This window comes from Falco biarmicus, chromosome 3 (genome assembly GCF_023638135.1).
Source record: "Falco biarmicus isolate bFalBia1 chromosome 3, bFalBia1.pri, whole genome shotgun sequence".
Lineage (NCBI taxonomy): Eukaryota > Metazoa > Chordata > Aves > Falconiformes > Falconidae > Falco > Falco biarmicus.
In genome coordinates, this window is record NC_079290.1 from 20,123,276 (window position 1) to 20,136,691 (window position 13,416).

The following is a 13,416-nucleotide window of genomic DNA, read 5'->3' on the forward strand; positions in this document are numbered from 1 at the left end:
GAGTGAACATGCACAGTGTCTTTTGTTGTAACTGGGACTAAAGTGTCATCCAAAGTGCTGAGTTTTAGTTCTTTCTTTTAATCACCTTTAGGATGCTTAATCTCTGCTGTGCAAGTGGAGAGTTGAGGCAAGGGGAGGGTGCATGAGGCAGTGCTCCATTCAACCACAAGCTATAAGTGGGGTAAAAAACAGAGACCACATCTGCAAACTGTATTTTACCAGTATTGTTCCGGCTTAGGTTTCACCAGGTCAGTGGTAAAAAGTATGGTACAGCTGCTTTAACAATCCCTGATTGGGTCTTTAATGCTTGGGTTTTAAGGTGCATGGTATCCACCGAAACATGGGATATGAAACAAATGCTCTGCTGGTTCAGGGATGCTTAGTCCATTTCTGTCCCTCATCAGCATTCAAGTCAATGTTACACCCAGGAGAAAGCATCCCCTGCTCTCCTGGACACTAGTTCTTGCACCCTCCCCGCTGTATGGCAGCACTGACTTCGTGTGGCTGCACTCTCAGCTGCATCGGGGCTGTGGTCCAGGTTAAAACCAGCAATAGGACCAGAGGGGAGGGGATGGGAACTGCATTTCTGAACAGTTATGCTGAGTGAAAGGCATGCCAAAGCAGAGCTTTACTTCTTACAGCCCTGATCCAGTTTAGACCACCCCGCTCACCAATTGTCCAAATTGGCAAATTCTGAAGCTTTAAGTTTAGACATGGACTTTTTGAGACACTTCATATTGCTCAGATGACTAAGGAGATTTTAGAAATTCTCTTGGGAAGCTGCTACTTCAATTTTTTTGCTGTGAATTGTGTAAGGCAATGCAGCTTATCTTTTAGTTTCTAGCGGTGAAACTATTCCTTTTCTTTGTGAGTTAAATTGCCTTTCTGCAGCTTTCATATTGTTAAACTTGAATATATTGTCCACTTAGTGAAGAGCTACTCCCTGCTGAGGCAATTTCTGGCATCAGGAAGAAACACTCTCATCATTGTCTCAACATCTTTATTTTCATTTAAGGTTTTGATGCTTCTTCCTTCAGTAGTATAAAAACTGTATTTTTGATGTATTTTAAGATACAAACATTTAAACCAATTTTACTTGCTCGTTTGTAAGTTAAGTGGAATGAAGTGGCCCTTATCTAAACAACAAAAAGTTCTGCTATGTGCAAGTTATTTTGTTGTATTTTATGACAGGCTGTGGCACCTGTTCATAAATCTTCCTGTGTTTAGTTGGTAATTCCTTTTTCCTGCATGGTGCACCACACATATTTAGCTGATGATGATACACACATGCAGAAGAAAAAGATGCTTCAGCTTCTCTTGAATAAAGCAAATTTGTCTTTGTCCCTAGACATGCCTTTTTCTACTTTTCATTCTTGTTTCCTACAAAAATATCCTCTATTTGGACTCAGGCACTAATAAACCATGTCCTTCCAGGTTAAATGCCTATCTGTGTACAATGTTAGGCTGCTTCCCTTGTTTCTTTGTTTTGATTTCCCAAAGCAAGCCAAGCCTATTTCCCAAACGGTTAATCAGAATCAACGAACTGTGCAGCACAATGCAAGATTAGCCAGGAAATTTATTTTTCTTCTCTCTCTTTCAAAGATATTTTTGTCTTTTTATAAGCAAGCTTGTCAGAGGTACCTAGTGACATTCAACCATATCGCCAAGACAGAAGAAAAGCAAGTTTTGCAGAGTTGAAGGTTGGGGTTTTTTTAGCTAAAGTTAGGAAGTTCTTTTTTTGTTTGTTTATTTTCTTTGATATAGCTGATAGAAAATAGCACATCAGTCTTCAGAACATCATCTGTATCAGCCAAGTGGAAAAAAATACTCTTTTAGTGAGTAACTACTTATGCCTCCCTTTTGAGAGGGATGTTACCATAGGAAGGAGAGAAAAAACATAAGAAGAAAGAGTGGCAGGATAGGATAGGGGCTGATGGAAACCTGCAAAAAAGTGCTTATTACCTCATGTGTGACTGAGATGTGGACACAAAGTTCTTGTGGAGTCTTCTGTGTTTGGAGAAACACCCTTTCTCCATGCTATGACCCCAACAAGCTTTCAAGTACAGAAGGGACTTTTAACCTCAGTGTGTTGTGAGCCTGGAATAGGGATCTCGGCCAAAGCTATTGAAGAACTGCTGCTCTCTCTATTACAGGATTTCCTTAGCAGTTATTCAGGGTCAGCATCCCATTAAGGAGCACTGTAAAATCAGCATGTGTTGGAGTTGGAAAGCCGACCCCTGGTTTTTTTCATCTTTAAGGTTTTCAGTAATAAATGCAAATGTAATTTCTTCTGATATGTAGAGAAGCATCTTCTGTATGGGCGCCCCGCAGTGCTGTACCGCACAAAATACAATATCTTGCATCACCATGACTTTGAAAGTGGCTACAGTGAAACATTCCTGATGCCTCTCTGGACATCCTACACTATTTCCAAACAGGTTAGTGCTATCTTTGTTCTTGGAAAAGTACTTAAAAAATCCTGGGGAAATCTGTTCTGTACCTGAACTTTTAAAGTCCTAAAATTCCCCTTCCATGGGTAAATTTTTGCACCAGAAATTACATCATATACCATTGTAAACAATGCCAAATCTGTTTGTTCAGGAGAAAATAATTTTAAGGCAGAAGGGACGTATATTTCTTTTCCTGTTTTCATTTTCTTTCTAAGTTTTGCTCAGTGGGGATTTGTTTTATTATGATGGAATAATCAGTGACTTCAGTTGAATTATTTCCCATGGTGATTGCTACCTGAAGGAGGGGCTCTGCAGCAGACACAGGAGCAGGATTTGGTTGTACAGCTGGGTGGTTTGTTTTACTCTACACAAGACCTTCCATGTAATCTGTTGACTATATAAAATAATCTTCTTTTAGCTATTGATGCTGGAATCACTTTTCTTGTCATTTCTATGTTCCTCAATGCAGGCAGAGGTATCAGGTGTTCCTGAGCACCTGGCCAGCTGTGTGAGGCCTGACCTCCGCATTTCTCCAGGAAACAGCCAGACCTGTGCAGCCTACAGAGGCGACAAACAGCTCTCCTATGGCTTCCTTTTTCCTCCTCGTAAGTTCAGCTAGCTTTGTAATACCTAGAGGTTTTGTAATTTTCTTTTTTTGTTAGGGAAAACCTTAGCTGTGAAACACACACTACCACCCCACTCACCCCTCCAGATATAAACAGACTAAGCGTTTTTTTGAGATTGTTGGGAAAGAATATATGTAGGAATGGTTTAATTTCCCCCTGCTACAGGGTGATTTCTTCCTCTGTGATGTCTCCTCCTCAGAGGAGCCACTCCGGCACCAGTGTCATGTATGGGCCCAATGGGATGGATACATTATTCTTGCTGCACTTTCTGAGGACCCAAGAGCCCAGTGCCACAAGCTGCTATCACGGTTGTGCTCCAGACTGGTGCCTGGCTTAGTTTAGTTCATAAAAATAAAAGGTGAATGAAGAATTGCACGGTGTAGGAGTACAAGCTATAAGGTAGTCATCAAAAGCTGGCCCTTTAAAGACTGCAGATAGATGCCAACTTATATGAACTGGGAATCTAGTCAGAGTTTTAAATTCAAACAGCAGTAAGATAAATGTATATTTAATTTATAAATCCAAATTAGAATCTCGCATACTGTTAAAATATCTACTGTCCTATAGAAATAAAGCTAGTAGAAAACCAATGTAATTGTGTGCCCTGGATTCTCCTGATGCAGTTACATTGGTTCCGTCTTCAAGCAATGATTCTCTAGGATTAGTAAATGTTCAAGGGACACAACTGTCTCACATTTATGAACTTCATTGCTCTGCTTTCCTTGCTCAGTGGCTGAAATATTTCTGATGGATTTTTGATATGGCATTACTGGTGCAAAGGCTTGCTCAGAGCTAGAAGACAATCCAATACTCCACTCTCTGGAAATTGTTTGCCTCTTTTGTAAAAGCCTGCAGAACAGCTCTCTGACTTTTAAGACTGCAAAAATAGATGAGCTAGAAAAATATTTCGAACTGATTGACAGTTGACGAAAAGATAATAGCCCTACTTCCATGTTCAGATGTCACATTATAGTCAAATTTTATGCATATACTGTGCACTTCTGAATATAGTATTCAGATTGTTGTTTAGATTACACTATTCCCTTTGGTTAATCTCTGAATCCATTTTCCAAAACATTTTTATATTATTTGAATTTCTGATATTTCATCTTACTAATATATTTCTGTTCTATTGTTTTCAGAATTAAGTTCCTCTGCAGAAGCAAAATACGATGCTTTTCTAATAACAAATATAATTCCAATGTATCCTGCCTTCAAAAGTAAGTGCCCTTTCCATGGCTTTACTTCTCTTTCCCAACATGTTTGGCTTTTTTGGTTTGTTTGGTTGGTTTTTAATATGTGTGTTGGACCATGGAATGAATTGATGGGAGAAGTTTAGAACATGAAGTTCAGTTACCTGTAGCCAGCAGATAATACCTGTGGGCACTTGTATAGTTCTAGGTATGGGCAGGCAAAATACCACAAGCAAGGCTTAAGTTTTAAGAAAGATTTATTTTCCTCAGTGCTGGGCTAAGATAAGAGCACTTTTTGCTTTGTGCCACAATAATTCAGTTTGTGCAAAACCATTCAGATTTTGTCTGTAGCCCAAGCTAGTGCAGAACATACTTAGGCAACATTGTTTTTACTTCTCAACTGGAGCCACCTGGGAGTGTGCACTTAGCATACTGTTGTAGTTCAGGGGCAAGTGATTATTTTTTGGTTTTCTATCTGTGCCCTTAGAGGGAGACCAAACATATTTATTACCTATAAAGAAAAAGGAAGAGGAAACCAATTTATGGAAAATGAGGAATGACTTAAACCTGGCTGAAACTTACAGTGCTGCAGGGTTATAGTATTAACGTTTCTTTTGTCTGCACATCCCTTCTGTCTCTAGTACTGCCAAGAGGTAGGAAAACCATCATACTATTCTGGTGGCATTTTTGGCTTGGCAGGAATTGAGAAGCCTTGGAAGAATCTCAAGAGCCTGTTCTTGTGAGATTTCCAATTCAGATTTTAGGCCAGAGAGGTTTGGATAAACATCAAAGCCTATGGGGAGGTTTTTTCTTTTTAACCAGAAGAGTGTTTTTAACTGAAAAGGCCTCTGAGTAGGACAAGTGGTGATGTTTGCTGGAAATTTGAGCAAAGGCACTTAACTGATTACAGAGTGCAAAATTATTGGGGATTTCCCACTCTCAAATCACTTCATAAAAGTGCTCTTTATGCTAATGTTAGTCTAAGCAAATTAGCTGAGATGCTAATCGCAGGAGAGCAACCCACCACTAGCAGCTCATTTTGTCTAGCAGCGTTCCTCTTCATCACAAGTGCGTGAAGAATTCCCTGAGAACAAGTGCTGGAACTGACATCGTTCTTGGGGAATTACGAACCACTACATGTGTGCAGGTTGCCATGCTAAGAGCTGATTATAAGCTTGTTATATGGAGCTTTTCCCACAACAAGGAAAATACGAGGTGGCAGTTTTATGCCATGCTGGCTTTGGTGGCAGTGCTGGCTGTAGAGGCACCCCCCCACATGCACACTTTGTTGTTTTTTTTAAATTCACTGTCTCATCCCATCCCCCCAGGCAAGAATACTGTATCTGTTTCCTATAGTGAGTCTGACTTAAGGAGCTGCAAGATAATGCCCCTGGGCTGGCAGTGCTGTCTTAACGTGGGCTGCAGTGGGAACCTGAGTGGGGAGCTGATTCAGCTGGAAAACTCAAGGGGGGAGAAAAAAGCTTTCTTTTGGGGGCTATTTTTATTGTTAAGGCTGATGTATTGGAGGAGCAAGGAGCTGGGGGAGTGGTACTGCCAAGTGGCCGCCGCAGCTGAGGCTCTTATTAGAGCATCAGCTCAAGCAAGGGAGTGCATGTGGCGCTGAGCAGCCTCAGGACAAGGCATACTGGGGGGGCTCGCTGAGGCTGGTGTTGACATCAGTGCCCATGAACCGTGAACTTGATGGTCTGAGCTGGTAGGACAAAAGTTAAACTTCTAGGGGTCGGAGATATTTTATTTGTTATTTTGTATTTGTCTGACACTTCTGTTAGTGTTAAAGTAAACGGAAAAAGAAGGAAAAGAATTATGTAACTGGAGATCCCAGTGTGTTTCCAGCCTCTGCAAGCATCTTGTTACCGTTGAGGAGGGCGTGGTGGGAGAAAGAATGCCATGCTCTTCCCAAAAGTTGCTGTAATGAAATGCCATGCCTCAATTTGGTCATCCTTGACAGCACTTAATTTAAAAGTTAGACATTTTGTAGCCAAGGAGAATTTAACTGGAAGACTATGACCTTTGTATTTCCCTTTCTTTTAAAATGTTTGGGTTTTGCTTTTAATCACAGTGCTGTTTCCTTTCTAGAATTAACCCACACACACAACTACAGCACCATTCCCTGTAACTAGATAAGAAAGACAAAGGAAGTGTTCACAGGGGCACCAAAAGCATGTGAATAGTTGTTTCTAGTGCTTGGTGAAGGAACAGCAGGCTGTCTGTGCAATGTCTATGGCAATGCCAGCCTGGGAGTGGTACTGTGTATTTCCTTTATCAGTGGTTGGGGTAAAAGAATCCATAGAGAACAAAGACATGTGAATAGGCTTTATTGACCAAACTGAATGAAGCTGCAGTAAATCTGTAATGCTTAGTGTTTGATTTCCCCTACAATCGCTTGAATGATGTCCACTGGGTTTTTATTTTGAGGGGGGAAAAAACATTGTTTATAATCTTGAAGTGTTTTGACTTAATCAAATTTTGGTGTATTTTATTTTTTGTTGCATTTTTTTTTTTTTTTTTTTATTTCCCCCCTCCTTCCCCACAGAGGTATGGAACTATTTCCAAAGGGTTTTGGTGAAGAGATATGCCACTGAACGAAATGGAGTCAATGTTATAAGTGGACCAATCTTTGACTATGACTATGATGGTTTACATGACACACCTGACAAAATAAAACAGTAAGAGTTGGGGGGGGTTGTTTGTTTTTTTTGTTTGTGGTTTTTTGTTTGTTTGTTTGTTTAACTGGTTTGCTGTTGCTTCTGTTAATGATGGCTTTATCTTAAATGAGTCATTATCTGCACATTATTTGGTTTTGGGGAGAAGATACAATTTTCCCGCTCATTCTAAAATTATTGTTCCTCAAGACTGAATGCCCCTGTAAGTAGTACAATGGTAAAAATGAGGAAATGGCAATTCAGCTGGTAACTGTTCACCTTGGCTTGGAAATTAAGTGTTCATTCATCCTTAAGATGAAGTTGAATTATGTTCCAAATAACCTGTTTTCTCTAAAATTGTCTAGAACTTAAGAGTTGACAACTGGACACCAGAGAAAACCATAGCAGTACTGTTGAGTTAGATACTCATGTGTTTTGTTAATTCAGTAATGCTTTCTGTCTATGCCCCTGAACTGAAGAAGCCTTTCAGCACCGGTGTGAGGTATTTCTGTAGCACAGAAGACATGAGTTAATTGAATGCTCATTTTCAGATAGCGTTTAGGAATCAAACACACTTCAGCAACATACATGTGGCCTCACACATAGCAAGGAAAGACCATGCTGTTTGTGTAACCTTCTTTCAAAAAAGTTTAATCATTTGTGGATAAATGCTTGCTTTATTTCCCCAGGTTTGTGGAAGGCAGTGCCATCCCTGTTCCTACTCATTACTATGCCATCATAACCAGCTGCTTAGATTTCACTCAGCCAGCTGACAAGTGCGATGGACCACTTTCCGTTCTCTCATACATCCTTCCCCACCGGCCTGACAATGATGAGAGCTGCAATGTAAGTTCTGCTGCACTACTGTAATCCTGTGGTAAATATATCCCTGGGACATGTGAAACCCCCTTACTATTGGCCACTAGTGCTCAACTGATATCTTGAATGAAAGGACAGGATAGTGAGTCTGTTAAGTGTCACCTCCAACTCATTAGACAAAAGCACTCCTCCATGATATCAAAGAAAATATGAAACTATTACTGCACCTAAATTGTCTGGAAGAACTGACATACAGTAGGTTGGAAGTAAACAACCTGTAAGCTTCTACCGTTTGGCAGACACTGTCAGTGTAACTTCAGAACAGAGCTGGGGGAGGTTGTGTGCATAGTCGTATTGTGCTGGCAGCCAGCCTGATGTTTTTATTGAGGTCTGTTTCCATATGCAGGTACAATACACTCTGTCTTCTGTGGCAGTCTGGGTGCATCTGATAGCACGATTACATCCAACCCACACAGTATTACAACTATATGCTAAAACCTGCCAAGGGCAGAATGCCAGTTTGTGCTCTTTCCAGATGTTCTTGATTCAAGGGAAAAGTGTGGGTTCTTATTAACAGAGATGACCAGACACCCTCCTGGTTCCTTTCCTATCTTCCTTTGGGATGCAAGATCCTGTAGTGTAAGGATCTTGGTGAAGTTCAAAGGCTTTGGTCTGGTCAGCTTCGCAGAAAGTAACGCACACTCGACAGCTGGTCGTGTGGCAGGAGAGCGGTCAGGTCCCCACGGGCTCTGATGCTCTGCAAGGACAGCAGTCCTCCCAGGCAGCTGTATTTAGGCTTGTCCTTCCGTCTGAACTTGTTCTCCCATTACACAACTGTGCGGATTCCTGCACACAGACGCTTCACTATAGGCTGCCAGGAGACCATTTCCTGAATGAACGCATTAATATTATGAATTTCGTATTGGCACAAAAAGTTAAGACTCCTGTTCCAGCTACAGGCAGAAACAGTCATTCCAACTCTGTACACAATTCACCTGGAACACTGTTTCTTTCTCATTCATCACACATCGCCTGCTTTCAGGTCCCTCTTTCTAAAACCATGCTTTTGGAGCAGTATCCCTCTCTTGCAGGTCTGGCTCCCCCTGTTTAGACTCTTAACTGCTTTGGGCAGAGATGTCTTCCACCAAAAGTCTCACAAAGTCCTACATACATTTTATCATGGTTTTTCTGCTTTCCTGTTAATTAAGATCCAGTTGGTGATCTGGAGGTTACTAAACTGGCAGTTATTAGTGCCTCTGCCCTTGTATCTCTGCCCATATGTACTTTTATGACAAAGTCAGGGTTTTTTCCCCTTCCTACATTTGCAGGTCATAGTCCTCTTAAACTGCTGTTTAGAATCAAACTATTTAGAATAATGGCCTCTTTTACTCTTCAATTTCTTATATTCCAACCCAGGCTTTTCTCTGTAGCTCATCCTATTTATGGTGATTGTGTTTACAGTTGTAGGAGGAACTTCAGCGCTACTATGAGGTCATAAGCAGATACTGGTCTATGCTTTTTAAATAGCAAAGAACCATTCCGAAAATGTAGCTCTTGAATGAGAATACAGTTAGGCAAAAGTCTGACATTCAAATACACTGTTAGTCTTACTTCTGCACATGGTGTTCCATTTTATTTGTTCAAAGAAGTGATTGTGTAAAACCTCAGATGCTTCATGGATGAAATGCATGGGGTAAGGCAAGAATTTTTCTTCAACCTCTCCACAGCTTGCTTTTAAGATCTGAAGAAATATTAGCTTTCCCCCCACTCCGCTCTTGTTGTGCACACTTTCTTTCTCTTCACACAGCTGTTGGAGAACACCACTACTCTTCTCATTTTAATTTGTTCCATTTCCAAACTGTGTTTATTCATGGTGAGGTTATACCCATTTATTCTTGTGTCAACATTTTTCTATGGCTTAAATAGCCCTTCACTAGGCTTCTTTGGGATTTACCCTAGTGATGATTTATGATGATTCTCAAGGCATATACTTTCCTCTATTCATGGGAGACCCAGGATTTTTTTGCTGCTTTTGTAAGAGAGGATGAGCATTTTAGTAGCCACCTTATGTATCTGTTCCAGTCTGGGCTGGGGTATTGCCTTTCTGCCTGCCTTTCTGCCTGCCTTTCTGCCTGCCTTTCTGCCTGCCTTTCTGCCTGCCTTTCTGCCTGCCTTTCTGCCTGCCTTTCTGCCTGCCTTTCTGCCTGCCTTTCTGCCTGCCTTTCTGCCTGCCTTTCTGCCTGCCTTTCTGCCTGCCTTTCTGCCTGCCTTTCTGCCTGCCTTTCTGCCTGCCTTTCTGCCTGCCTTTCTGCCTGCCTTTCTGCCTGCCTTTCTGCCTGCCTTTCTGCCTGCCTTTCTGCCTGCCTTTCTGCCTGCCTTTCTGCCTGCCTTTCTGCCTGCCTTTCTGCCTGCCTTTCTGCCTGCCTTTCTGCCTGCCTTTCTGCCTGCCTTTCTGCCTGCCTTTCTGCCTGCCTTTCTGCCTGCCTTTCTGCCTGCCTTTCTGCCTGCCTTTCTGCCTGCCTTTCTGCCTGCCTTTCTGCCTGCCTTTCTTTTTTAATCTGGAACATGAATGAGATAAAGTACTCCAGCTGAGATCTCAGTTTCTATTTACCTACATGTTTTCAACTGGTATTTTTTTCCTTCTAAGACTCACTGTACTATTGAGGTGAGACTAACCAGCACAGATGGAGAAAACTATCATTTAAAATGTAAATGTAATTTGTTTTTATGCAGTAATATAATATTATCTTAGCTGACCACTGTGTTTAATATCCTTGCTGCTGGACCTAAGGCTTCACAGGCCAGTTGAGGAATGGAAAAACTAAAACCTAGATATGGTGATTGATTTTCTGGGGTCCTGTAAATGCTGGTTTGCTGGACTTGGTTTAAACCAGCCTCGCAATCTTGTGATTTATTCATATTACAGAACTTTGCAAACTCTTAGGAGTCCTTCTTGTATTCAAAAAAGTGAGGTTTGTAGCAGTTGGACTTCCCTCTGAGCTCTAAAATGCACATTTCCTGCCCAGAAGGAAGGTCTGAAGACGACAAAAATGTCAGAGTGAGTGCATTTGCAGTAATGACACTCTTGAGGCCTGTTTGCAGACTAGCAACCTGATCAGCCAAGGGTGAGGGCTGAGGAGCGGGCTTCCTGTGGCCACGTGCTGCCAGGTGGCATTCCTGGAGCACAGCACTGCAGGTGAAGGCAAGGCATACTCCTTTCTTTTCCATCTTAATTTGCATCTTTCTTTTCATGTTCCAGACCTGGTCTGGGGCCTCGGGTTGCTAGTGACATGGAGAACAAAGTCAGTTTAGAGCTGAAAATGTCCAAAACAGACAAATACTGACTGGGTCATGGATGTTTTCTTTAGAGCAGCCAGCTATGGTCTAGCTGGTACTTCGTGTCCTCTCTGTGCAAACGATCAGGCTCACCCTCGTGGCCTCTGGAGGGTGACCCACTGTGTGGTCTGTGGCACATCTACAGTGTTGGGTAGGCTCTGGCGTTGCTGAAGCTTCGTTTCGATTGGTGAGAGGATCACTTTGTAGGAAGACCTCACCGAGACAGTCAGGAAAAGGCTCATTTTCCAGAGTAAGCCCAGAAACAGATTGTGATCATCAAGGTTTCCAGGTCACACTCCTGGAGTCCAAATGCCCAGAGGTACAACCCTCCCTTCCTAACGTGCTTCCCCAGCACTGGTGTAGACGTGCCAGCCAGAGAGGCCAAAGGGGGAAAAGTCCTGTTTGCTCTGTCCTTTTCCCACGTCTGCTCTCCCACTGTGCAGTCCTTGGGGCTGGCTGCAATGCTCATGGGACATGTTGCTGGGCTGGTTAACACGCTCGAACAGCCAGTAACTGCAGTGTTTTGCAGGGCTGATTTTCTGATGTGTGATTGAGTGACACTAGTTTGTAGATGGCTGCAACATGTATCGGAGCTGGGATAAAGCATGTAGCAGGAACAGTCCCCTAAGAGAGATTACACCCATGCGACCTGACCTCGATCACTCTTGCAGCATCACCTTACTGATTTTTTTTTTTTTTTTCCCCATATTGGGAAATGTTTAGTGAAAGTCTTTTTTCTATAAGTGAACAATATGTATGTTCCAACAACAGGATTTTACAGGTACCAACATAAACCATAGTCCCAACTGTGTAATGAATCATAATGGTCTCCTAAGAGTAAAGTGGAAAGATTAAAATAATACTGTGTTAGGTGGGGTGCTGGTCAGATTAAAATAATGTGTAAGCATTCAGAGCTAAGCAGCCTGGAGTTTGGGCTTTGGTAATACACAACTGATTAATGTGGAGCTCTTTCTGTGAGATAAATTATGTAGTGACCACTGGATCTTAGCAATGGCAGTTCTTCTAGAACACCTGCAACATGAGGCCAGCTTTTCCTAGATGACTATGCTCATTGCCTCAACCCTGTCCTAATATGGGTCCAAAACAAAACTGTAGGGATCATCTTGCATGTTAAGTTTCTAATCTATTTTCTTGGGAGTTGTTTACCTTAGCTGTTCTTAGGGCACAGAGATTCTTCAAATGGACCCAATGTTTAGAAAAGTTGTGTTTGCTTTTGGAGCTGACTTTTGACATGGCATGTTATAAAACTTTTTTTTTCTTACGTTTCAGAGCTTGGAAGATGAATCAAAGTGGGTTGAAGATCTTCTTAAGATGCACACTGCACGTGTGCGTGACATCGAGCAGCTCACAAGCTTGGACTTCTTCCGAAAGACCAGTCGCAGCTACACAGAAATCCTCTCCCTAAAGACATACCTGCATACGTTTGAAAGTGAAATTTAGCTTTCTAACCTTACTCAGTGCATCCTTTTATCAACTGGTGTATATTTTTATATTGTTTTTATATTTATTAATTTGAAACCAGGACATTAAAAATATTAGTATTTTAATCCTGTATCAAATCTTAAATATTAAACCCTTGTGTCATTTGTTTTGTTTCTCTAATGTTTAATATAGGTATGTCTCTTGGTTTATTTAGTAGCGCTTGTAATACTGCAGCTTGAGTCCTTACTCAGAGCTTTTAAATGGTGCTGCAGGATTTGATATGTGCATCAAGGAAATACTAATTTCCCATGCTCCTTTACCACACTTGTAGTCCTGTACTGTGTATCAAAATACTGAACATGTAAAATTACATTCATTTACTGTTAACTATATGACAGACATATTTAAACCCTATAGACAAATAGCAACTTAAATATAATAAACCACACGTTCAGTTTTTTTTAATGTGTTCTGATTTCCTTTTACAGGGATATTCAGAGGGACTTGCGGGCAGCTGAGTGCTGCCAGATCTCTCTTATTCACCAGGCAGAACCCTCTCAAGAGCTTAGGTTTGCTGGTAAGAGGACTGCCAGGAGCCCAGGTGTCCTGCTCTGGTACTCAGCAGTGAGACCCTAAAGCAGATACCCACAGTAGTGATTACTGGTTAGGTTGTGCCTTAGGGGCATAGCTGGGAGAGGAGGTTTGTCAGTGTCATAAGCTACCAGCGGTACTCCTTGCTGAGGCCACTTGGCCCTGCTCTGGAGCTGTGGGGAGGATGCAAGGTGACAACATCTGCTATCACTAGTCGGGCTGTGTTACATCCCTTTTCCACCGATGCTGCTCTGGGCTGTTCCTGGGAATACCTGCCCCAATGTCCTTTGCTTTG

At 41.8% G+C, this 13,416-nt stretch overlaps 1 protein-coding gene across 6 annotated transcripts in view; it reads left to right on the top strand.

Moving 5' to 3' along the window:
- Window positions 1-12,989, top strand: part of ENPP2 (ectonucleotide pyrophosphatase/phosphodiesterase 2) — a 77,161-nt gene extending 64,172 nt beyond the window's left edge. For all 6 annotated transcript variants that reach the window (XM_056331775.1, XM_056331776.1, XM_056331778.1 and 3 more), the window contains 6 exons: window positions 2,302-2,438; window positions 2,920-3,055; window positions 4,219-4,296; window positions 6,824-6,956; window positions 7,622-7,778; window positions 12,378-12,989. In XM_056331775.1, coding sequence (XP_056187750.1) covers window positions 2,302-2,438; window positions 2,920-3,055; window positions 4,219-4,296; window positions 6,824-6,956; window positions 7,622-7,778; window positions 12,378-12,548 — 812 coding nt within the window. In that variant the 3' untranslated portion in view covers window positions 12,549-12,989. The remainder of the gene's footprint in view (window positions 1-2,301; window positions 2,439-2,919; window positions 3,056-4,218; window positions 4,297-6,823; window positions 6,957-7,621; window positions 7,779-12,377) is intronic.
- Window positions 12,990-13,416: the final 427 nt, after the last annotated feature.